Here is a 25,653-nt window from a genome sequence, read left to right as displayed (position 1 = left end):
CTAGGGAGAGAGAAAGAGAAATTTGTCACAGGTTCTCCTTTACCCAAATCCAGATAGCAGATGTTCTGAAAGAGCTGCAAAACCTGGACCCGTACAAATCAGCTGGGCTTGACAATCTGGACCCGCTATTTCTGAAACTATCTGCCGCCATTGTCGCAACCCCTATTACCAGCCTGTTCAACCTCTCTTTCATATCGTCTGAGATCCCCAAGGATTGGAAAGCTGCCGCAGTCATCCCCCTCTTCAAAGGGGGAGACACCCTGGACCCAAACTGTTACAGACCTATATCCATCCTGCCCTGCCTATCTAAGGTCTTCGAAAGCCAAGTCAACAAACAGGTCACTGACCATCTCGAATCCCACCGTACCTTCTCCGCTGTGCAATCTGGTTTCCGAGCCGGTCACGGGTGCACCTCAGCCACACTCAAGGTACTAAACAATATCATAACCGCCATCGATAAAAGACAGTACTGTGCAGCCGTCTTCATCGACCTCGCCAAGGCTTTCGACTCTGTCAATCACCATATTCTTATCGGCAGACTCAACAGCCTTGGTTTTTCGGATGACTGCCTTGCCTGGTTCACCAATTGCTTTGCAGACAGAGTTCAGTGTGTCAAATCGGAGGGCATGCTGTCCGGTCCTCTGGCAGTCTCTATGGGGGTGCCACAGGGTTCAATTCTCGGGCCGACTCTTTTCTCTGTGTATATCAATGATGTTGCTCTTGCTGCGGGCGATTCCCTGATCCACCTCTACGCAGACGACACCATTCTATATACTTTCGGCCCGTCATTGGACACTGTGCTATCTAACCTCCAAACGAGCTTCAATGCCATACAGCACTCCTTCCGTGGCCTCCAACTGCTCTTAAACGCGAGTAAAACCAAATGCATGCTTTTCAACCGATCGCTGCCTGCACCCGCATGCCCGACTAGCATCACAACCCTGGATGGTTCCGACCTTGAATATGTGGACATCTATAAGTACCTAGGTGTCTGGCTAGACTGCAAACTCTCCTTCCAGACCCACATCAAACATCTACAATCGAAAATCAAATCAAGAGTCGGCTTTCTATTCCGCAACAAAGCCTCCTTCACTCACGCTGCCAAGCTTACCCTAGTAAAACTGACTATCCTACCGATCCTCGACTTCGGCGATGTCATCTACAAAATGGCTTCCAACACTCTACTCAGCAAACTGGATGCAGTCTATCACAGTGCCATCCGTTTTGTCACTAAAGCAACTTATACCACCCACCACTGCGACTTGTATGCTCTAGTCGGCTGGCCCTCACTACATATTCGTCGCCAGACCCACTGGCTCCAGGTCATCTACAAGTCCATGCTAGGTAAAGCTCCGCCTTATCTCAGTTCACTGGTCACGATGGCAACACCCATCCTTAGCACGCGCTCCAGCAGGTGTATCTCACTGATCATCCCTAAAGCCAACACATCATTTGGCCGCCTTTCGTTCCAGTACTCTGCTGCCTGTGACTGGAACGAATTGCAAAAATCGCTGAAGTTGGAGACTTTTATCTCCCTCACCAACTTCAAACATCAGCTATCCGAGCAGCTAACCGATCGCTGCAGCTGTACATAGTCTATAGGAAAATAGCCCACCCATTTTCACCTACCTCATTCCCATACTGTTTTTTATACTGTTTTTATTTATTTATTTTTCTGCTCTTTTGCACACCAATATCTCTACCTGTACATGACCATCTGATCATTTATCACTCCAGTGTTAATCTGCAAAACTGTATTATTCGCCTACCTCCTCATGCCTTTTGCACACATTGTATATAGACTGCCCATTTTTTTCTACTGTGTTATTGACTTGTTAATTGTTTATTCCATGTGTAACTCTGTGTTGTCTGTTCACACTGCTATGCTTTATCTTGGCCAGGTTGCAGTTGCAAATGAGAACTTGTTCTCAACTAGCCTACCTGGTTAAATAAAGGTGAAATAAAAATAAAATAAAAAAGACCCAGCTACCACTGTGGGCAAAACACACACACACACACACACACACACTAAAGAAATGCACATTTCAATCACTGACCAATAGTATTTAGGTTTGAGAGGAGTCTCCAGGAGACTTAAGAAGAATAGGTTGTCCCTTCTGAGTACTGACTTGATTTGTGACAGCTCGTCTGCTGCTAAATAGCACTTATCTATAAAGCACTACTATCCTGCTGTATATGCATTAGCCTCTCTTATCTTTACCACTCCCATCAGCTACTGTACCATGGAGCACTTCCAACTGATGAATGCTGACCTTGGCAACCTATCCCTCTGGATGCATTGAGTCCAGTGTAAAGACAAACCAGTTTGGGATAATGGTGAGTTTTCTCCATGGGGTCAACCTGAGGTAACTGAGGAGGATTAGGGCTAAGTAAAAGGCTCCTTCCTCTTTTAACTGACTGTGGGTTTACATAAAGATGTTAGTATTGTCCTGATATGATCCAAGAGCTCAGGTCCTCTCCTTCGGGTGGAGCAGCAACCATGAACCTAGATTGCCCAACTTCTTCATAGGCACAGATCCAAGATCAGTTTACCATCCGCCTAAATACTAACTTTAACCATTAGAGAAGAAATGCAAAACTGATTATAGATCCGTGTCTAGTGGCACTTCATCCTACTTCTGGTTTGGCAGTCACATGAAAGGCAGCACTGTCAAACAGTACGGGTGCCGCAACACAGACCTGTTGTATCCCAAACATTCTGTGACGCCTCAAGGGTTCATTTATCCCACCATGCGATGGTGTAAGGTTCCATATCGGGGCAGAGCCTGTCCGCACGCTCCTGCTCACATTGGTGACCGTCGCTGGTGCCAAGGAGTGCCAACACCCATGCCCAGGGGCACCTCCGACCTCTAGTATACATTCCAGGCCTGGCACCACTACTGCTAATAATTACCAGCAGGTCCGCTAAGGCTGCTTTTGAAGTTTGTCCCCCGTTAAGGTCAGGCTACAATGGAAGGTCTGTCCAGGGTCTTTACACTTCCTGGATGTTGTTATTGTCCCAATTCTGCTTTAAGCCGTCCAAGATACTCGTATTACTACACTGGGTCTTAGGAAATTCAAAGTGCCGTTCCGGAAACAATCCAAGAAAGGGCGAGAAACTGAGGTTTAGGATTAACAAAAATATGTCTAGTTTGTTGTTCACATACATTGAGATAAACATCTAAGGGAGTTGTAAGTTATGACTGTCCTTCAACCATTATACACATTCACGCATGCACACACACACACACACACACACACACACACACACACACACACACACACACACACACACACACACACACACACACACACACACACACACACACACACACACACACACACACACACGAAGGAAGTACAGTACTCACGGTTTCTCCAGAGTCTCTAGGTCTGTGTGTGTTGGACTCCTTGTGGATGTCGATACACTGTGTAGGTCAGACTCTCCCTCTCTCCTGTCCTCTGTCTCTATGTGTCGAGTGTCCTTTCCTCCCGTCAGACTCCCGGCGGAGTCACAGTGGTCCTGGTCCCCCTCTGCACCACATGTCATTCCTGAGAGGTCTGGCTCAATAGACACCACTGCTAATGCAGTTTCCTCCTCTTGTCCTTCTTCTCCCTCCTCTGCCTGCTGTTCCTCCTGCTGCTGGACTGCTGTGGCGGGTTCAGCCTTGAAGTGGAATAGACTCCCCAGTCTCCTGAAGAAGGCATCTAAAGGGGGAGGACGCGTGGGAGAGCCGGCTCCCGGGGGGCTCGCCGGAGAACAAGGCACAGAGTCCACTGAGGGGGGTGGGACGAGGGGCTGGTCCGATATGCTGCTGCTGCCCTCTCCTCCTTTCTCCTTTTCCTGGCTCTCTCTGTCCTCCAATGCCTCTCCCAGCACTCCTTCCCTTACATCTCCCTCTTCTTCCGTGCCTTGGAATGCCTGGAACCCCAAGACAATGACACAAAAAAAGAGAGAGAGAGAAAGAGAGGGGTGTGTGTGAAAGCAAATCAGATTAACTTTCTCAGCCGCAGGCTTGCCACTGACAAAGCAGTACACAGCAGCACCCTGGCAAAAGGGTAGAACAGGGGATGAGAGCAGAATGAGATTCCCATGAAAAGCCGGTAAACTGTCTTTCTCCCTCTTCTCTTTCCATCGATTGTGCCCTCTACAGCAACAGCAGCTAAGTGGCAGCAACTGCTCTCTAATGCAAATGTGTCTATGAAACATACAGCACTCCCCTCCCCCATAGCCCTGCCCACAATGCAGTTAACTCTCTCAGCACCGCAGCAATCCGCCAGGGTAGTAAAAGAGATGGGGCCGGTGTTTACAGCATGCTGCACATCTGTACGTCTCCGCATGAGTAATGCAGAGGGAAAAGAGCACCACATACATCCTTCTGCTGCATTTATGTCATCGCCATTGTCAACCTGAACCGTTCCTGCACAGAATACGAATCAAGGCTGTCTAATTGAACCATTCCCAGCAGGTAAAACTAGTGGAAATGATGGCATGACAAAATTATGATGACATTTTTATTTGTTTTTCCCACTAGGTTAATCTTCAATTGAAAATAATATAATAATAATAATATATGCCATTTAACAGACGCTTTTATCCAAAGCGACTTACAGTCATGTGTGCATACATTCTACGTATGGGTGGTCCCGGGGATCGAACCCACTACCCTGGCGTTACAAGCGCCATGCTCTACCAACTGAGCTACAGAAGGAAAAGTCCCCCAACGTTATTACCCTATTCAAATGTTGTCTGTTTTGGCCAAATGTTGTTTGTAACATGTAGGAGGAAACTCATGGGAAACACTCACCCCACCCACATGTATATAGACATCCTTCACTCTCTGTCCATTAGTAGTCAACAATTAAAACATACACTCATGTGGTGGTTTTGTTTACTTCCTCAGCTACTGTAAATCCCTTCCTGCCTTGAGACTACAGTATCCACAAGGAGACACAAAGCAATGTGCTACTAGCTTTTAGCATGACAAATCTTAGGATGTGGGGGCTGGGGGGAAGGGGGCAGAATTAGGGTCACCAAATCAATCAGACAGCGGCTGTCAAGGTCCAGACACAATGGACCACAGAGTGAGGAGCGGATTCTCAATACTCCTCTCTTCGTTTGCTTGTAGGTGAAAGGATTGGAAAGGTTTTAACCATGTTGCTTTGTTCCTCCAGTCCTCTGAGAACATTATGAAGGAAAGGCATTCAAATGAATTCATATTAACATGTAATATTATAACCATTACATGGACATAAAGCCCATTGTCCTTCAGCATATGGGCACAATGCCTCTTCTGGGACAGCTTCAACCAGTGAACTAGCTCTGGTATCACTGTGTGTGCTTGACCCTTCACAGAGAGGCCTTAAGTGAACATCTCATTAAATTATCCTTCAGCTCATCACAAAGGATGAGAACACACAGACAGACAGGGGATGTCTCACATGGCTGGGATTGCATTTAGCACTCCACCATGTCTCACAGACTTACATCAAATAAATATCAAATGATTATTCAGCTCAAATCATATATTTTTAATACTCCCAAAAAGTGGTCTTCTATAGGTCTTGATCCTGGTCTTCTATAGGTCAAAAACATCGCCAGCCATGTAAACTTTATAGAAATAAAACTTTTTGGGCAGGCATGATTCCATGACATTGTCATTAAAGGGCACTGAGGCCAGACAATCTCTCTGAACTGATCGAGAGAATAGGCATAAATAGTCCCCAAATGTCCTTCTAATCCAGATGTAAACTTACACTCTGCCCTACGATCCCACCACCATTGAGTCCTACTGGACTCACTGTCCTACTGGACTCACTGTCTCTCCTGTCCTACTGGACTCACTGTCTCCCCTGTCCTACTGGACTCACTGTTTCCCCTGTCCTACTGGACTCACTGTCCTCCTGTCCTTCTGGACTCACTGTCTCTCCTGTCCTACTGGACTCACTGTCTCTCCTGTCCTACTGGACTCACTGTCTCTCCTGTCCTACTGGACTCACTGTTTCCCCTGTCCTACTGGACTCACTTTCTCTCCTGTCCTACTAGACTCACTGTCTCTCCTGTGCTACTAGACTCACTGTCTCTCCTGTCCTACTAGACTCACTTTCTCTCCTGTCCTACTGGACTCACTTTCTCTCCTGTCCTACTGGACTCACTGTCTCTCCTGTCCTACTAGACTCACTGTCTCTCCTGTCCTACTGGATGCACTTTCTCTCCTGTCCTACTGGACTCACTTTCTCTCCTGTCCTACTGGACTCACTGTCTCTCCTGTCCTTCTGGACTCACTTTCTCTCCTGTCCTACTAGACTCACTGTCTCTCCTGTCCTACTAGACTCACTGTCTCTCCTGTCCTACTAGACTCACTGTCCTCCTGTCCTTCTGGACTCACTTTCTCTCCTGTCCTACTGGACTCACTGTCTCTCCTGTCCTACTAGACTCACTGTCTCTCCTGTCCTACTGGATGCACTGTCTCTCCTGCCCTACTGGACTCACTGTCTTACTGGACTCACTGTCTCTCCTGTCCTACAGTAGGACAGGAGAGACAGTGAGTCCAGTAGGACAGGAGAGACAGTGAATCCAGTAAGACAGTGAGTCCAGTAGGGCAGGAGAGACAGTGCGTCCAGTAGGACAGGAGAGACAGCGAGTCTAGTGTTTTAATTGTCGCTCCTGTCCTACTGGACTCACTGTCCTCCTGTCCTACTGGACTCACTGTCTCTCTTGTCCTACTGGACTCACTGTCTCTCCTGTCCTACTGGACTCACTGTCTCTCCTGTCCTACTGGACTCACTGTCCTACTGGACTCACTGTCTCTCCTGTCCTACTAGACTCACTGTCTCTCCTGTCCTACTGGATGCACTGTCTCTCCTGTCCTTCTGGACTCACTTTTTCTCCTGTCCTACTGGACTCACTGTCTCTCCTGTCCTTCTGGACTCACTTTCTCTCCTGTCCTACTAGACTCACTTTCTCTCCTGTCCTACTAGACTCACTGTCTCTCCTGTCCTACTAGACTCACTGTCCTCCTGTCCTACTGGACTCACTGTCTCTCCTGTCCTACTGGACTCACTGTCTCTCCTGTCCTACTAGACTCACTGTCTCTCCTGTCCTACTGGATGCACTGTCTCTCCTGCCCTACTGGACTCACTGTCTTACTGGACTCACTGTCTCTCCTGTCCTACAGTAGGAAAGGAGAGACAGTGAGTCCAGTAGGACAGGAGAGACAGTGAATCCAGTAAGACAGTGAGTCCAGTAGGGCAGGAGAGACAGTGCGTCCAGTAGGACAGGAGAGACAGCGAGTCTAGTGTTTTAATTGTCTTTCCTGTCCTACTGGACTCACTGTCCTCCTGTACTCACTGTCCTCCTGTCCTACTGGACTCACTGTCTCTCTTGTCCTACTGGACTCACTGTCTCTCCTGTCCTACTGGACTCACTGTCTCTCCTGTCCTACTGGACTCACTGTCCTACTGGACTCATTGTCCTCCTGTCCTACTGGACTCACTGTCTCTCCTGTCCTACTAGACTCACTGTCTCTCCTGGCCTACTGGACTCACTGTTTTTCTCCTGTCCTACTGGACTCACTGTCTCTTCTGCCCGACTGGACTCACTGTCTCTCCTGCCCTACTGGACTCACTGTCTCTCCTGCCCTACTGGACTCACCGTCTCTCCTGCCCTACTGGACTCACTGTCTCTCCTGCCTTACTGGACTCACTGTCTTACTGGACTCACTGTCTCTCCTGTCCTACTGGACTCACTGTCTCTCCTGCCCTATTGGACTCACTGTCCTACTCGACTCACAGTCTCTCCTTTCCTACTGGACTCACCATCTCTCCTGTCCTACTGGACTCACTGTCTCTCCTGTCCTACTGGAATCACTGTCCATCCTGTCCTACTGGACTCACTGTCTCTCCTGCCCTATTGGACTCACTGTCCTACTCGACTCACAGTCTCTCCTGTCCTACTGGACTCACCATCTCTCCTGTCCTACTGGACTCACTGTCTCTCCTGTCCTACTGGAATCACTGTCCATCCTGTCTTACTGGACTCACCGTCTCTTCTGTCCTACTGGAATCACTGTCTCTCCTGTCCTACTAGACTCACTGTCTCTCCTGCCCTACTGGATTCACTGTCTTACTGGACTCACAGTCTCTCCTGTCCTACTGGACTCACAGTCTCTCCTGTCCTACTGGACTCACTGTCTCTCCTGTCCTACTGGACTCACTGTCTCTCCTGTCCTACTGAACTCACTGTCTCTCCTGTCCTACTGGAATCACTGTCTCTCCTGTCCTACTGGAATCACTGTCTCTCCTGCCCTACTGGACTCACTGTCCTACTGGACTCACTGTCTCTCCTGTCCTACTGGACTCCCATAATATTTTACTGTTCGACACGTCTTAACCCCATGTATTCTCTGTCTTGCCCCCCTCTCCCCCTCCCCCATGTACTGTCTGTCTTCTGTTTCTCAGTTTCTGTTTTTGATTTATTTGTTTGTTATTTTATTTTTTCTTTTGTTGTTGTTTTTGTAGTGTTTTGAGACAATTTCAATAAATATAAATTAATATATCGATAACTCCCTCTATTCCCTCCTATATAACTCACTCTATTCCTCCCTCTATAAATCCCTCTATAACTCCCTTTATTCCTCCCTCTATAACTCCCTCTATAACTCCCTCTATAACTCCCTCTATTCCCCCCTCTATTCCCCCCCCCCTCTATTCCTCCCTCTATTCCCCCTCTATAACCCCCTCTGTTCCCCCTCTGTTCCCCCTCTGTTCCCCCTCTGTAACTCCCTCTATTCCTTCCACTATAACTCCCTCTATTCCTTCCACTATAACTCCCTCTATTCCTTCCACTATAACTCCCTTTATTCCTCCCTCTATAACTCCCTCTATAACTCCCTCTATTCCTTCCACTATAACTCCCTCTATTCCTTCCACTATAACTCCCTCTATTCCTTCCACTATAACTCCCTCTATTCCTTCCACTATAACTCCCTCTATTCCTTCCACTATAACTCCCTCTATTCCTTCCACTATAACTCCCTTTATTCCTCCCTCTATAACTCCCTCTATAACTCCCTCTATAACTCCCTCTATAACTCCCTCTATAACTCCCTCTATAACTCCCTCTATAACTCCCTCTATAACTCCCTCTATAACTCCCTCTATTCCCCCCTCTATAACTCCCTCTATAACTCCCTCTATAACTCCCTCTATTCCCCCTCTATTCCTCCCTCTATTCCCCCTCTATAACCCCCTCTATAACCCCCTCTATAACCCCCTCTGTTCCCCCTCTGTTCCCCCTCTGTTCCCCCTCTATAACTCCCTCTATTCCTTCCACTATAACTCCCTCTATTCCTTCCACTATAACTCCCTCTATTCCCCCTCTATAACCCCCTCTATTCCCCCTCTGTTCCCCCTCTATTCCCCCTCTGTTCCCCCTCTATAACTCCCTCTATTCCTTCCACTATAACTCCCTCTATTCCTTCCACTATAACTCCCTCTATTCCTTCCACTATTTCTGTGGCGAGACGCTCCGCAGGATGTTGATGAAGGCTGAAAGGGCGGCCGGCTGTGAGCTAGGGGAGTGTGTTTTGATGAGCTCATTCTCTGCTTGTTTGGCCAGCTGACAAAGCCAACAAACTGAGGGAGAAAAGCAACCTCCTATTTTCTGTTGCTGCCGCTGACCTACTTAATATTTCCAAGAACAACCTTTACAGAGGAAGAGGGTGACAAGCCAGGAAAACTCAGCATGCTATAGCTAAGACCGAGCACAGAGCAAATTGAAAATGAGGGAAGATGCTAATGTTGCTTTGCTGTTTGACAAGAGGGGATGGTAACACTTTATTTGAAGGATCCATACATAACACATATCTAAGAAAAACAGGCATTTCATAAATGCTTAGGTCAGCGACCCCAAGCTGGTCATTGCAGTACAGCTACCGTAAGTGACAACGGAAATGTCAACTTGCTGGTCTTGACAGAAGCGTAAACATTTGTAAAATGCTTACCCACTGCTTATGAATGTGTATGGCTGTTTTATGACCTCCTTACAGTAGGTACCCTTTAAAGGGAGGTGTTTATTATTGATTAGGTTCTAGTCACAATTAGAGATGCACGATATATCAGTGAACATATCGGAATCGGTCGATGGTAGCTAAAAATAACAACATTGACATCGGCCCGATGTCTATTTTAACACAGATCTTTAAAACCGATGTCACAGCTACTGTGCATATGTAGCAGTGTGATGTTGTTCCCCTAGATTACGCACCAAGCTGCACACAAGGACCAATTCAAATAGGACAGGTCAAGAGGGGATGTTAATAATTTGATAATAAAATAATAATAATTCAGTGTATTTATTTATTTATTTACAGCTGCATAGCTAATGTTTTTCTTTGGTGTACACGCACTTTTTCATATCAATATTGTACATACATGTGATTGTTAAAGTTTTGTATGTTTTGGTTTGTCCCATCGCAGGTTATATGTATTTCCATACCCCCTTATTGCTCTCTTTTGCCTGACCTTCGGCTAGCAATGTATGTTGTCCTTGGCTCCGAAATGGTTTAATATAAAACCGTCATAATATTACACAATGTACTGTTATGCTACTATAAGTTTGTTACAATGTGGATAATATAAAGATTCATGTTAACAAGTTTCACAAAGCTCGCTAACTATGGTATCTATTGTAACTTGTGAGCACTTGGGACAGTGTTTGAGTGAGTGTCCATGTGCTTGCGCAGGTGCCTGAGAGCTAGGACTGCGCCAAGGGTTAACATAATGTGTGTTGTCTCTTCGTGTGCAGGTATGTCTTTTATTTTGTCCGAATTATGTTCCGTATCATTTTACTTGTGTTGTATGTTGTGCTGTTGTGCATTGAATGTGTGCACGCAGCACCTGTTATTTCCTTTTGGCGCTCTTTTGCCTGACCTTCAGCTAGCAAGGTGCCTGAGAGCTAGGACTGCGCCAAGGGTTAACATAATGTGTGTTGTCTCTTCGTGTGCAAGGCAAATAAAAATAATTCAACTAGCAGACCTCCAGTTGTGGCAGCGTCCTAATTAAAAGTACACAACTCAGAACGAACCACGCTACACATACCTATATAAGTAGGTACGGGACATAATAACGACAAGTAAAATGTTGCACTACACGTGCAACACAGCATTCCTAACCTAGTCCACAATGTCTGCTGTGTGGATCGAGCAGTCATTTGAGAGAGTAAGAACATTTCAGCGAGACAACTCAAAGGCGAAATCCATTAAAACCAAGATAATGGAATTCATTGCCGTTGACAATCAACCGTTCTCTGTCGTGGGTGATGTTGGCTTTCACCGACTGGTCGAACACCAGTACACACTATTGCGCTATTTTTCAGATGTTGCCCTATCGGAGTTACACAGTAGTAGCGTCACTGCTATTAGCTTCCACACATACATACTATGTAACGCCATTTGGGTCTTTGCGCGTCAAAAAGGATACAGTAGCACTGTCAGAGCTGTACAAAAAAATATGTAAACAAGCAAACACCGGCCACGAACGCTGTGTTTACAATACCGCGTTGGTAATAAAGCATCATTTGTTCGACCGCAACTTCTGGTGTAGCTAGCTTTAGCTTGGTACCTAGCTAGCACCAATACAACCAGCCTGAAAACAATGACCAGTAGAAACTGCAGTCATTTACATTATTCTTAGCAATGTTTTAGGAATCTTTGTGAGTAAGTATTAGCTAGGTTGCCACTTGTTGTTCACCTATTGAAATTGAACTGCAGTTCATGAAAATAAATTGCTAGCCAGCTACTTAACCCTGTTGCCCAAAGCTAACATTATAAGCAGCCCGCTAGCTTCATCTGGCTAGTGAGGCTCGACCGGAACGGATTATGTGTTGTGAAGCTAGCCACGGGATAAGGTACAATAGTGGAATTTGCAGTTTGACTTCAAAATAAAAGTATATCATTGACAGTGATGCAAATGAACACAAATAGTACAATTATTCCATACTTTTATTTTTAAGGCTAACCGCAAAGTGTTGCTAATCCTTATTGTGGCTAGCTTCACATAGATGGGTCCGACCACCATTAATCAATTAAGAACTGTCTTATAAATTATGGTTATTTTAGATGACACCTAGCTATATAGGTAGCTAGATAACTATAGCTACTGAAACAGATCATGTTGTGTTATTTGACATATCAAATAGTGTTATTGATGTGTATCTTTTTTGACACACTGTACACCCCGTAGGAAGGGTGCTGTATTTTCCATCCAAATAGGACACAATTTGTAGAGTTGATGCTTGTGCTAATTTTCAAGTTATCAAGTGTGGCCAACAGTGCTTGTCTAGCAACACATTCACTCAACCCTATTGTAAGGTCAACATGTTCAAATGTTTAAAAAAATGACAAAACAAGCTATATTCACAGCCTTGAGAATTCTCACTACCCCTTAATCTCTTCTGCCTCCTCTTGTCCCCATTTCCTCTCTTCAACCCCTCCTCGTCTCTCACATGGTTCCTTATTAGCTGCTAGCCTCTCTGTGTGGTCTGAAAAGACCCCTTTATTAAATGTGCTAAGAACTGGAGGACGACCAATGATTTTTCAACGCCGATACCGATTAATGGAGGACCAAAAAAAGCCTATACCGATTAATCGGCTGATTTAAAAAAAAACATTTATTTGTAATAATGACAATTACAACAATACACAAGCAACAACTCTGCAAAATGCGTCCTGTTTGGATGGCAAACACAGCACCCTTTCTAAGGGGTGTACAGTGTGGGTGTACAGTTATCGAAATGGCTTCCAGCAGACCATTCAAACAAAGACCGTATGAAGATAGGCAGAAACTGCTTCTCCAACAGAAATCCCCGATAAACACAGAGAGAAGAGACGGAAAAACGTGTGATCGAGAGGGATAGAGAACAATTGATTTGAGAGATATCCAGTGCTTGACTTGGAATGAAACTCATTTTGGATGCTGGGACTGTTTATATTTAGGTGCAAGAGCTCCAGATATATGGGGCGGCAGGGTAGCCTAGTGGTTAGAGCGTTGAACTAGTAACCGGAAGGTTGCAAAGTTCAAACCCCTGAGCTGACAAGGTACAAATCTGTCGTTCTGCCCCTGAACAGGCAGTATACCCGTCATTGAAAATAAGATTTTGTTTTTAACTGACTTGCCTGGTTAAGTAAAGGTAAAACAAAAAATAAATAAACGTGACTTTTGAGATAATATTCTATAGAGGTCTCAAATAGAAGAGCGTTTGAGGTGCTGGTACTTAGCTCCAGCGAGCTCCTGCCCAAGCCAAGCACTGGAGGTACTGTATCTCCAACTGAAAATACATCATCTAAGTGATTGATAGTTTGTATTCAGCAGTCAAAAAAGTATGCCTTATTAACTTTGAAGAACTACTAAAATTGTGATTTTGTCAGATAGGATAGGCAGCAGCACTATAGAGATGATGGCTTGGAATGAATAATAAGGGATGAGCAGTAATGGACAGTCACTACCATCATGGGACTTTTATTAAATTGTTGTATTCTGTGTTGTTACAGCATTCAACCCACATAATAAATAGTGCATTTAATTTAGAAGAACAAACAATCGAAACTGAAAACAGAGATTATTTTTTTCATAATCTATCTGAAACGTATGCCTAACGAGCACAGTACAGGGGTATTTATTTTCCCAGAAACGTGTAAGTCCTTATTTGGCTTGAGGATGTCTGGTAGAAAGATTACACAGATGGCTACAGACCGGCATTCATTTCAGCCCTACTATAAAAAGGACCACTTGAGTCTAATTACATCCAGGAGCAAATCCTGTTTCAAAGCTGGCTTTAAAAACTATGCTAGAATTATTTCTGGTTATGTGTAAATAATATACTGCCAGGGCCAGCATAATAATTTCCCAGCAGTAGGCTATGTGGAAAATATGAGCCCTAAGCCCTGACTGCAAAATCAAACCACCCTGGTTGATGGTTAGATTTCACAACACACACACCCCTTGGGCCACTTCTTATGCAATCATCATAATCCTCAGCACATGCCCTGCGCCTTCAACTGTCCTACTCAGCATCTGACAGCAGTACTGTTAGTGGTACAGGTTCTCTCTGTGTGAGCCTTGTTTACTTGTACACAGTCATGGGCACCAGGTATGGATTGACTAGTCAGCACTGCTTGATTCCATACCTTGGACAGCTCCAGGTCTTCTTGGTGCAGCGATGGTTCCCCTTCACTGGTCTCCCTGCGGAGGCTGCTGTTGACTCCATTCTGCTGGCCACTGGTGATTGGAGAGAAAATCATTCTTAGAAGAATAAACCATAGGTGCACAACATTTGTTTTATACAGCGGAAGTCGGGTTCTCCCTGGCACTCATTTGGCATTGCAGCACAGCGGTCATTGATGGAAAGGAAAGGATGAAAACAAACATACATTGCAGCAGAGCACTAGAGTTGTGTACAGTACTACTGGTATGTAGACATTACAGTACTGAGTACCACCATCTTCAACAGGACATTGTTTGACAACTGTTAGCCCCATGGTGGTCACTTTCCTCATGGAAATACTGTGCCTTCGGAAAGTCTTCAGGCCCACATTTTGTTCGGTTACAGTCTTATTCTAAAACGTATTGAATAGTTTTTTTCCCTCATCAATCTACACACAGTACCCCATAACGGCAAAACAAAAACGTTTTTTTTTTTAGAAAAAATGATATATCACATTAACAAAAGGTATTCAGACCCTTTACTCAGTACTTTGTTGAAGCACTTTTGGCAGCGATTACAGCATTGAGTCAAATAGAATAAAATGTTATTTTATTAGTCACATATGACAAGGACAACAGGTGTAGGTAGACCTTACAGTGAAATGCTTACTTACAAGCCCTTAACCAAAATGCAGGGTTTTTTTCATTTTTTTCAGCAATGCAGTTTTAAGAAAATACCTAACATAAAGTAAGAGATAAAGGTAACAAGTAATTACAGAGCATCAGTAAAATAACAATAGCGAGGCTATATACAGGGGATACCGGTACAGAGTCAATGTGCGGGGTCACCGGTGGCGAGGTAATCGAGGTAATATGTACATGTAGGTGGAGTTATTAAAGTGACTATGCATAGATAATAACAGAGAGTAGCAACAGCGTAGAAGGGGGGGGCAGTGGCAATAGTCTGGGAAGCCATTTGATTAGATGTTCAGGAGTCTTATGGCTTGGGAGTAGAAGCTGTTTAGCAGACTCCTAGACTTGGCGCTCTGGTACCGCTTGCCATGCGGTAGCAGAGAGAATAGTCTATGACTAGGGTGGCTGGAGTCTTGGACAATTTTTAGGGCCTTCCTCTGACACCACCAGGTGTAGAGATCCTGGATGGCAGGAAGCTTGGCCCCGGTGATGTACTGGGCTGTACACACTACCCTCTGTAGTGCCTTGCGGTCAGGGGCCAAGCAGTTGCCATACCAGGCAGTGAAGCAAACAGTCAGGATGCTCTTGGTGCAGCTGTAAAACCTTTTGAGGATCTGAGGACCCATGCCAAATCTTTTTAGTTTCCTGAGAGGGAAAAGGCTTTGTCGTGCCCTCTTCACGACTGTCTTGGTGTGCTTGTACCATGTTAGTTTGTTGGTCATGTGGACGCCAAGGAACATAAAGCTCTCAACCTGCTCCACAACACCTCTGCCGATGAGAATGGGAGAGTGCTCGGTCCTCCTTTTCCTGTACTCCACAATCATCTAATTTTGTCTTGATCATGTTGAGGGGGAGGTTGTTGTCCTTGCACCACACGGTCAGGTCTCGGACCTCCTCCCTATAGGCTGTCTCGTCGTTGATCAGGCCTACCTCTGTTGTGTCATCTGCAAACTTAATGATGGTGTTGGAGTCGTGCCTGGCCATTTAGTCATGAGTGAACAAGAAGTACAGGAGAGGACTGAGTACGCACCCCCGAGGGACCCCTGTGTTGATGATCAGCGTGGCGGATGTGTTGTTACTGACACTTACCACCTGGGGGCAGCCCGTCAGGAAGTCCAGGATCCAGTTGCAGAAGGAGGTGTTTAGTCCCAGGGTCCTAAGCTTAGTGATGAGCTTTGAGGGCACTATGGTGTTGAACGCTGAGATGTAGTCCATGAACAGCATTCTCACATGGGTGTTCCTTTTGTCCAGGTGTGAAAGGGCAGTGTGGAGTGCAATAGATACTGCATCATCTGTGGATCTTTTGGGGTGGTATGCCAATTGTAGTGGGTGTAGGGTTTCTGGGTTCCTGGGTGTTGATTGTGAGCCATGACCAGCCTTTCAAAGCACTTTATGGCTATAGATGTAAGTGCTACAGGTCGGTAGTCATTTAGGCAGGTTACCTTAGTGTTCTTGGGGACAGGGACTATGGTGGTCTGCTTGAAACATGTTGAAGGGAGAGGTTGAAAATGTCAGTGAAGACACCTGCCAGTTGGTCAGCGCATGCTCGGAGTGCACGTCCTGGTAATCCGCCTGGCCCTGCGGCCTTGTGAATGTTGACCTGTTTAAAGGTCTTACTCACATCGGCTGTGGAGAGCGTGATCACACAGTCGTCCGGAACAGCTGATGCTCTCATGCATGTTTCAGTGTTGCTTGCCTCGAAGCGAGCATAGAAGTGATTTTGCTTATCTGGTAGGCTCGTATCACTGGGCAGCTCTCCGCTGTGCTTCCCTTTGTAGTCTGTAATAGTTTTCAAGCCCTGCCACATCCAAAGAGTGTCGGAGCCAGTGAAGTACGATTAGACCTTTGTCCTATATTGACCCGTTGCCTGTTTGATGGTTCGTCGGAGGGCATAACGAGATTTCTTATAAGCCTCCGGGCTAGAGTCCCGCTCCTTGAAAGTGGCACCTCAACGCTTTAGCTCAGTGCGAATGTTCCCTGTAATCCATGGCTTCTGGTTGAGGTAGGTACGTACAGTCACTGTGGGAACATCAATGAACTTATTGATAAAGCCAGTGACTGATGTGGTGTATTCCTCAATGGCACCGGAAGAATCCCTGAACATGTTCCAGTCTGTGATAGCAAAGCAGTCCTGTAGTTTAGCATCTGCTTCATCTGACCACTTTTTTATAGACCGAGTCACTGGTGCTTCCTGCTTTAATTTAGCTTGTAAGCAGGAATCAGGAGGATAGAGTTATGCTCAGATTTGCCAAATGGGGGGCGAGGGAGAGCTTTGCACGCGTCTCTGTGTGTGGAGTAAAGGTGGTCTAGAATGTTTTCTGTCTGGTTTCACATTTAACATACTGACAGAAATTAGGTAAAACTGATTTAAGCTTCACTGCATTAAAGTCCCCAGCCACTAGAAGCGCTGCCTCTGGATGAGCGTTTTCCTGTTTTCTCATGGAAGTATACAGCTCATTGTGCAGTCTTAGTGCCAGCATCGGTCTGTGGTTGTATGTAGACAGCTACGAAAAATACAGATAAAAACTCTCTAGGTAGATAGTGTGGTCTACAGCTTATCATGAGACACTCTACCTCAGGCAAGCAACACCTTGACTTCTTAGATATTGTGCACCAGCTGTTGTTTACAAATATACATACGCCACCACCCCGTGTCTTACCAGAGGTTGCTGTTCTATCCTGCCGATAGAGTGTATAACCCGCCAGCCGTATGTTATTAATATCATCGTTCAGCCACGACTCGGTGAAACATAACGTATCACTGTTTTAAAGTCCCGTTGGTAGGATATATACGTGCTCTTGGTTCATCCCATTTATTTTCCAGCGATTGAACGTTATCTAACTGTAAGGATGGCAAAGGCAGATTAGCCACTAGGAAATCGGTTAATGATTTCAGTTTCTTTCTCCGGGGATGAGGGCCTGTTCGTGTGTTTGGACTATATCCTTCCCGTCCAACTCATTGCAGAAATGTTTTTTTTTCCAATTCGAGGTGAGTAATCACTGTTCTGTTGTCCAGAAGCTCTTTTCGGTCATAAGACACGATAGCAGCAACATTATGTACAAAATAAGTTACAAACAATGTGAAAAAACACAATAGCACGATTGGTTAAGAGCCAATAAAATGGCAGCCATCCTCTTCGGCACCATCAAACAGTCCAGTCTTCTTGGGTATGACGCTACAATTTTGGCACACCTGTATTTTGAGACTTTCTCCCATTCTTCTCTGCAGAACCTCTCAAGCTCTGTCTGGTAGGATGGGGAGCGTTGCTGCACAGCCATGTTCAGGTCTCTCCAGAGATATTCGGGTTCAAGTCCCGGCTCTGGCTGGGACATTCAAGTACATTCAGAGACTTGTCCCGAAGCCACTCCTGTGTTGTCTTGGCTGTGTGCTTAGGGTTGTTATCCTGTTGGAAGGTGAGCAAGTTTTCATCAAGGATCTCTCTGTACCTTCCTACATTCATCTTTGCATCGATCCTGACAAGTCTTCCAGTCCCTGCTGCTGAAAAAACATCACCACAGCATAATGCTGCCATCACCATGCTTCACCGTAAGGATGGTGCCAGGTTTCCTCCAAAGGTGACGCTTGGCATTCAGACCAAAGAGTTCAACTTGGTTTCATCAGATCAGAGAATCTTGTTTCTCATGGTCTAAGAGTCTTTAACCTCTTACGTCCACCCGACACGCAGGCGTCCCATCTAGACATCTGGAAATGCAAATGCGCTACGCTAAATGCTAATAGCACTCGTTAAAACACACATGCAGTGTACTGAATTAAAGCTACACTCGTTGTGAATCCAGCCAACAAGTCAGATTTTTAAAATGCTTTTCGGCGAAAGCATGAGAAGCTATTATCTGATAGCATGCAACACCCCAAAAGACCCGCAGGGGACGTAAACAAAATAATTAGCATAGTCGGCGCTACACAAAACGCAGAAATAAAATATAAAACATTCATTACCTTTGACGATCTTCTTTGTTGGCACTCCTAGATGTCCCATAAACATCACTATTGGGTCTTTTTTTCGATTAAATCGGTCCATATATAGCCTAGATATCGATCTATGAAGACTGTGTGAGCAAGGAAAAACAGCGTTTTATAACGCAATGTCATTTTTTTTAAATTAAAAAAGTTGACGATAAACTTTCACAAAACACTTCAAAATACTTTTGCAATGCAACTTTAGGTATTAGTAAACGTTAATAATCTATCAAATTGATCACGGGGCGATGTATATTCAATAGCTTCACGTCTTCAAATCATGTTCAGAAATTTCTACTCCAAAACATCCGGTCGGAGACCGGAAGAAACGGGCTGTCTCTTGTTCGTTTGACCAAGAAACAAAGCCTAGGCAACTGACAAGACTGGTGACATCGTGTGGAAGCTGTAGGAATTGCAATCTCGGCTCCAGGTAATGTGGTTTCCATTCAACAATATATGCAAGTGGCGCATTGATATATTTTCCAATTTTCAGTGATCAGATTTTCCTGCGCTTTTCGATGAAACGCATGTTCTGTTATAGTCACAGCCGTGACTTAACCAGTTTTAGAAACGTCTGAGTGTTTTCTATCCACACATACTAATCATATTCATATACTATATTCCTGGCATGAGTAGCAGGGCGCTGTAATGTTGCGCGATTTTTAACAGAATGTTCGAAAAAGTAGGGGGTAGGATCAACAGGTTAAGTGCCATTAGGCAAACTCCAGTTGGGCTGTCATGTGCCTTTTACTGAGGTGTGGCTTCCGTCTGGCCACTCCACCATAAAGGCCTAATTGGTGGAGTGCTGCTGAGATGGTTGTCCTTCTGAGGTATTCTCCCATCTCCACAGAGGAACTCTAGAGCTATGTCAGAGTGACCATCGGGTTCTTGGACACCTCCCTGACCAAGGCACTTCTCCCCCGATTGCTCAGTTTGGCCGGTCGGCCAGCTCTAGGAAGAGTCTTTGTTGTTCCAAACTTCTTCCATTTAACAATGATGGCGGCCACTGTGCTATTGGGGACTTTCAATGCTGCAGAAATGTTTTGGTACCCTTTCCCAGATCTGTGCCTCAACACAATCCAGTCTCTGAGCTCTATGGACAATTCCTTTGACCTCATGTCTTGGTTTTTTTCTCTGACATAGACTGTCAACTGTGGGACCTTATATAGACAGGCATGTGCCTTTCCAAATCATCTACAATCAATTTAATTTACCACAGGTGGACTCCAATCAAGATGTAGAAACATCTCAAGGATGATCAATGGAAACAGGATGCACCTGAGGTCAATTTAGAGTCTCATAGCAATGGGTCTGAATACTTATGTAAATAAGGTATCTGATTTTTTTGTTTCTAATAAATGCGCAAACATTTATAAAAACCTGTTTTCGCTTTCTCATTATGGGCTATTGTGTGTAGATTGCCGAGGAAATGGTTTTATTTAATTCATTTTAGAATAAGGCTGTAATGTAAGAAAATGTGGAAAAAGTCAAGGGGTCGTAATACACTGCTCAAAAAAATAAAGGGAACACTTAAACAACACAATGTAACTCCAAGTCAATCACACTTCTGTGAAATCAAACTGTCCTCTTAAGGAAGCAACACTGATTGACAATACATTTCACATGCTGTTGCGCAAATGGAATAGACAACAGGTTGAAATTATAGGCAATTAGCATGACACCCTCAATAAAGGAATGGTTTTGCAGGTGGTGACCACAGACCACTTCTCAGTTCCTATGCTTCCTGGCTGATGTTTTGGTCACTTTTGAATGCTGGCGGTGCTTTCACTCTAGTGGTAGCATGAGTCTACAACCCACACAAGTGGCTCAGGTAGTGCAGCTCATCCAGGATGGCACATCAATGAGAGCTGTGGCAAGAAGGTTTGCTGTGTCTGTCAGCGTAGTGTCCAGAGCATGGAGGCACTACCAGGAGACAGGCCAGTACATCAGGAGACGTGGAGGAGGCCGTAGGAGGGCAACAACCCAGCAGCAGGACCGCTACCTCCGCCTTTGTGCAAGGAAGAGCAGGAGGAGCACTGCCAGAGCCCTGCAAAATGACCTCCAGCAGGCCACAAATGTGCATGTGTCTGCTCAAACGGTCAGAAACAGACTCCATGAGGGTGGTATGAGGGCCCGACGTCCACAGGTGGGGGTTGTGCTTACAGCCCAACACCGTGCAGGACTTTTGGCATTTGCCAGAGAACACCAAGATTGGCAAATTCAACCAATGGCACCCTGTGCTCTTCACAGATGAAAGCAGGTTCACACTGAGCACATGTGAAAGACGTGACAGAGTCTGGAGACGCAGTGGAGAACGTTCTGCTGCCTGCAACATCCTCCATCATGACTGGTTTGGCGGTGGGTCAGTCATGGTGTGGGGTGGCATTTCTTTGGGGGGCCGCACAGCCCTCCATGTGCTCGCCAGAGGTAGCCTGACTGCCATTAGGTACCGAGATGAGATCCTCAGACCCCTTGTGAGACCATATGCTGGTGCGGTTGCCCCTGGGTTCCTCCTAATGCAAGACAATGCTAGACCTCATGTGGCTGGAGTGTGTCAGCAGTTCCTGCAAGAGGAAGGCATTGATGCTATGGACTGGCCCGCCCGTTCCCCAGACCTGAATCCAATTGAGCACATCTGGGACATCATGTCTCGCTCCATCCACCAACGCCACTTTGCACCACAGACTGTCCAGGAGTTGGCGGATGCTTTAGTCCAGGTCTGGGAGGAGATCCCTCAGGAGACCATCTGCCACCTCATCAGGAGCATGCCCAGGCGTTGTAGGGAGGTCATACAGGCACGTGGAGGCCACACACATTACTGAGCCTCATTTTGACTTGTTTTAAGGACATTACATAAAAAATGGATCAGCCTGTAGTGTGGTTTTCCACTTTCATTTTGAGTGTGACGCCAAATCCAGACCGCCATGGGTTGATAAATTTGATTTCCATTGATAATTTGTGTGTGATTCTGTTGTAAGCACATTCAACTATGTAAAGAAAAATATATTTAATAAGAATATTTCATTCATTCAGATCTAGGATGTGTTATTTTAGTGTTCCCTTTCTTTTTTTGAGCAGTGTACTTTCCGAAGGCACTGTATAGCTCATCTGCATCTGTGCATCTTCAGCTCAGAGAACATGAGGGATGTTATACTACACATCGGCAGAAGAATGAGGTCTAACAGGTGGGTTTATTGCCATACACCAAATAGTACTATGTTGTTGAAAATGGTGTACTCGTTGAGCCTCCCAACCAAACACACTTCTGCCGTGTTAGTTAACACAGCAATATTGACGGCACAGAGACATACAGTGCCTTCACACCCCTTTAATTTTTCCATATTTTGTGTTACAGCCTGAATTTAAAATGGAATTTAAAATTAATTGAATTGAGATTTTTTTTGTCACTGGCATACACACAATACCACATAATGTAAAAGTGGAATTGTTTTTCTACATTTTTACAAATGAAAAGCTGAAATGTCTTGAGTCAGTAAGTATTCAACTCTTTGGTTACGACAAGCATACATTTAAAAAATTGGTTAACAACTCACATAATAGGTTGCATGGACTCAATGTGTGTGCAATAAGTATTTAACATGATTTTTGAATGACTACCACATCTCTGTACCCCATACAAACAATTTATCTGTAAGGTCCCTGAGCCGAGCAGTAAATTTTAAACATTGATTCAACTACAAAGACCAGGAAGGATTTCCAATGCCTCGCAAAGAAGGGCACCTATTGGTAGATGGGTAAAACATTTAAAAGCAGACATTGAATATCACTTTGAGCACTTTGGGTGGTGTATCAATACAACGCCGCCACTACAAAGATACAGGCGTCCTTCTTAATTCAGTTTCCTGAGAGGATGGAAACCGCTCAGGGATTTCACCATGAGGAGAAAACTCAGTTAAGAGTTTAATGGCTGTGAGGACAGATCAACAAAATTGTAGTTACTCCACATAACTAACCTAAATGACAGAGTGAAAATAAGGAAGCCTGTACAGAATAAAAATATAATCATCTTACACTAGAGTATTTTGTGTAAAAAAATTGTACAATGAAATCAATTTTAATCCCACTTTGTAACACAACAAAATGTGGAAAAAGTGAAGCGGTGTGAATACTTTCTGAAGGCTCTATAAGTACAGTGCCTTGCGAAAGTACTCGGCCCCCTTGAACTTAGCGACCTTTTGCCACATTTCAGGCTTCAAACATAAAGATTTAAAACTGTATTTTCTGTGAAGAATCAACAACAAGTGGGACACAATCATGAAGTGGAACGACATTTATTAGATATTTCAAACTTTTTTAACAAATCAAAAACTGAAAAATTGGGTGTGCAAAATTATTCAGCCCCCTTAAGTTAATACTTCGTAGTGCCGCCTTTTGCTGCGATTACAGCTGTAAGTCGCTTGGGGTATGTCTCTATCAGTTTTGCACATCGAGAAATTGAATTTTTTTCCCATTCCTCCTTGCAAAACAGCTTGAGCTCAGTGAGGTTGGATGGAGAGCATTTGTGAACAGCAGTTTTCAGTTCTTTCCACAGATTCTCGATTGGATTCAGGTCTGGACTTTGACTTGGCCATTCTAACACCTGGATATGTTTATTTTTGAACCATTCCATTGTAGATTTAGCTTTATGTTTTGGATCATTGTCTTGTTGGAAGACAAATCTCCGTCCCAGTCTCAGGTCTTTTGCAGACTCCATCAGGTTCTTTCAGAATGGTCCTGTATTTGGCTCCATCCATCTTCCCATCAATTTTAACCATCTTCCCTGTCCCTGCTGAAGAAAAGCAGGCCCAAACCATGATGCTGCCACCACCATGTTTGACAGTGGGGATGGTGTGTTCAGGGTGATGAGCTGTGTTGCTTTTACGCCAAACATAACGTTTTGCATTCTGGCCAAAAAGTTCAATTTTGGTTTCATCTGACCAGAGCACCTTCTTCCACATGTTTGGTGTGTCTCCCAGGTGGCTTGTGGCAAACTTTAAACAACACTTTTTATGGATATCTTTAAGAAATGGCTTTCTTCTTGCCACTCTTCCATAAAGGCCAGATTTGTGCAATATATGACTGATTGTTGTCCTATGGACAGAGTCTCCCACCTCAGCTGTAGATCTCTCCAGTTCATCCAGAATGATCATGGGCCTCTTGGCTGCATCTCTGATCAGTCTTCTCCTTGTATGAGCTGACAGTTTAGAGGGACGGCCAGGTCTTGGTAGATTTGCAGTGGTCTGATACTCCTTCCATTTCAATATTATTGCTTGCACAGTGCTCCTTGGGATGTTTAAAGCTTGGGAAATCTTTTTGTATCCAAATCCGGTTTTAAACTTTTTCACAACAGTATCTCGGACCTGCCTGGTGTGTTCCTTGTTCTTCATGATGCTCTCTGCGCTTTTAACGGACCTCTGAGACTATCACAGTGCAGGTGCATTTATACGGAGACTTGATTACACACAGGTGGGTTGTATTTATCATCATTAGTCATTTATGTCAACATTGGATCATTCAGAGATCCTCACTAAAGTTTGCTGCACTGCAAGTAAAGGGGCTCAATAATTTTGCACGCCCAATTTTTCAGTTTTTGAATTGTTAAAAAAGTTTGAAATATCCCATTAATGTCGTTCCACTTCAGGTGCAGCAATACGGTAGAGTATATACACACCCTCTGACAACTGAACTGTTTCGTACAGCGTTTTGCCATATAAAGAACGTTATCATTCCATAACACAAAAGTAGCCTACGCGTTTAAAATACAATGCTTATTATTCAAGTTTATTACGGCCCTACTATATCAGAGCAGGCAAAAACGATCATGTTTGTTCTATGGCTACCATTGTAGCTGTGTGAAGAGGGTTACTATAAACCACTCAATTGTTTTCTCCACTGTGACAGATGGTTAGATTTGTGCCAGTTCTCGCACTCGCCACTGCCTGGCACGTTACGTTAACGATCATAATGCTGTTTACTTTGACATTAATAGCAAATGAATATGGTTACATTGTAGAGATATGTATCTACTTCGCTGCTGATAGAAAACAGAATGATAATGTTAGTTAATCGAGAGAACGGTTAACTAAGCCTACAATATAGATGGAAAATATAACAGATTGCGACCACTGTCTCTGCTGCTCGGGTCAAATCTCTGGCCTTCGTGCTTCACATCATATTCAAGCGCGGTTTTGATACAATCTTGCAATAACTACAATTAAAACCATGACACTGATGTATTGTTATTGTTACAATGTTAACCGCGTGGTTCATACCTGATGTCGCTTTCCTCTGTTTTCTCAGGGTCCTGCGATTTACTTGTTTGAAAAAGTCTGGAAAAGTTTCGGGCGATATCCTCCTGCCATGAACTTTGTCGTTTCATGTTTGACATAACGGTCCTGGAAAAAGTCACATCTGGACAAGGAGTTGAATATCTTCGAGTCCCTGAGGTGACCTCGATAAAAATGTGTGAAACTATAGTTTCGTCAATTCCTTCATGTCTCGTCTCCTTATGGCCATAATTCTGCGCTCTGCTCCAGTCCAACCCCTACAGCGCTGTAGCATAGGACATGGGGGAGGAGCTAGGGTACTTAGCATATTCAAATGATGTGTAATCTTTCGTCATACAGGAGAGGTAGCATGGTCCAAGCTATGTCCCACTTTGCGTATTCCCTAATTGCCATATGTCCATATTCCCACGGTACTCAAATCCTTTATGGTGATTATTAGTGACTGACTATGGCCTATATGTGGTAGACTATTTTGCATTTTAACATATTTCG

At 44.6% G+C, this 25,653-nt stretch overlaps 1 protein-coding gene across 2 annotated transcripts in view; it reads right to left on the bottom strand.

Annotated features, from left to right (window-relative positions):
- LOC124011620 overlaps positions 1-25,423 on the bottom strand; it is an 84,210-nt gene extending 58,787 nt beyond the window's left edge. For both annotated transcript variants that reach the window (XR_006834598.1, XM_046325074.1), the window contains exons 1-3: positions 25,147-25,423; positions 14,187-14,277; positions 3,372-3,922 (exon numbers count right to left, since the gene is read on the bottom strand). Coding sequence is in view for 1 of the 2 variants with exons in the window: in XM_046325074.1 (XP_046181030.1) it covers positions 3,372-3,922; positions 14,187-14,277; positions 25,147-25,262 (758 nt within the window). In the remaining variant the exon portion in view is untranslated. The remainder of the gene's footprint in view (positions 1-3,371; positions 3,923-14,186; positions 14,278-25,146) is intronic.
- Between the last annotated feature and the right edge of the window lie 230 nt (positions 25,424-25,653).

This window comes from Oncorhynchus gorbuscha, linkage group LG02, assembly GCF_021184085.1.
Source record: "Oncorhynchus gorbuscha isolate QuinsamMale2020 ecotype Even-year linkage group LG02, OgorEven_v1.0, whole genome shotgun sequence".
Taxonomy (NCBI): Eukaryota; Metazoa; Chordata; class Actinopteri; order Salmoniformes; family Salmonidae; genus Oncorhynchus; species Oncorhynchus gorbuscha.
This window is presented reverse-complemented; position numbering and strand designations above follow the sequence as displayed.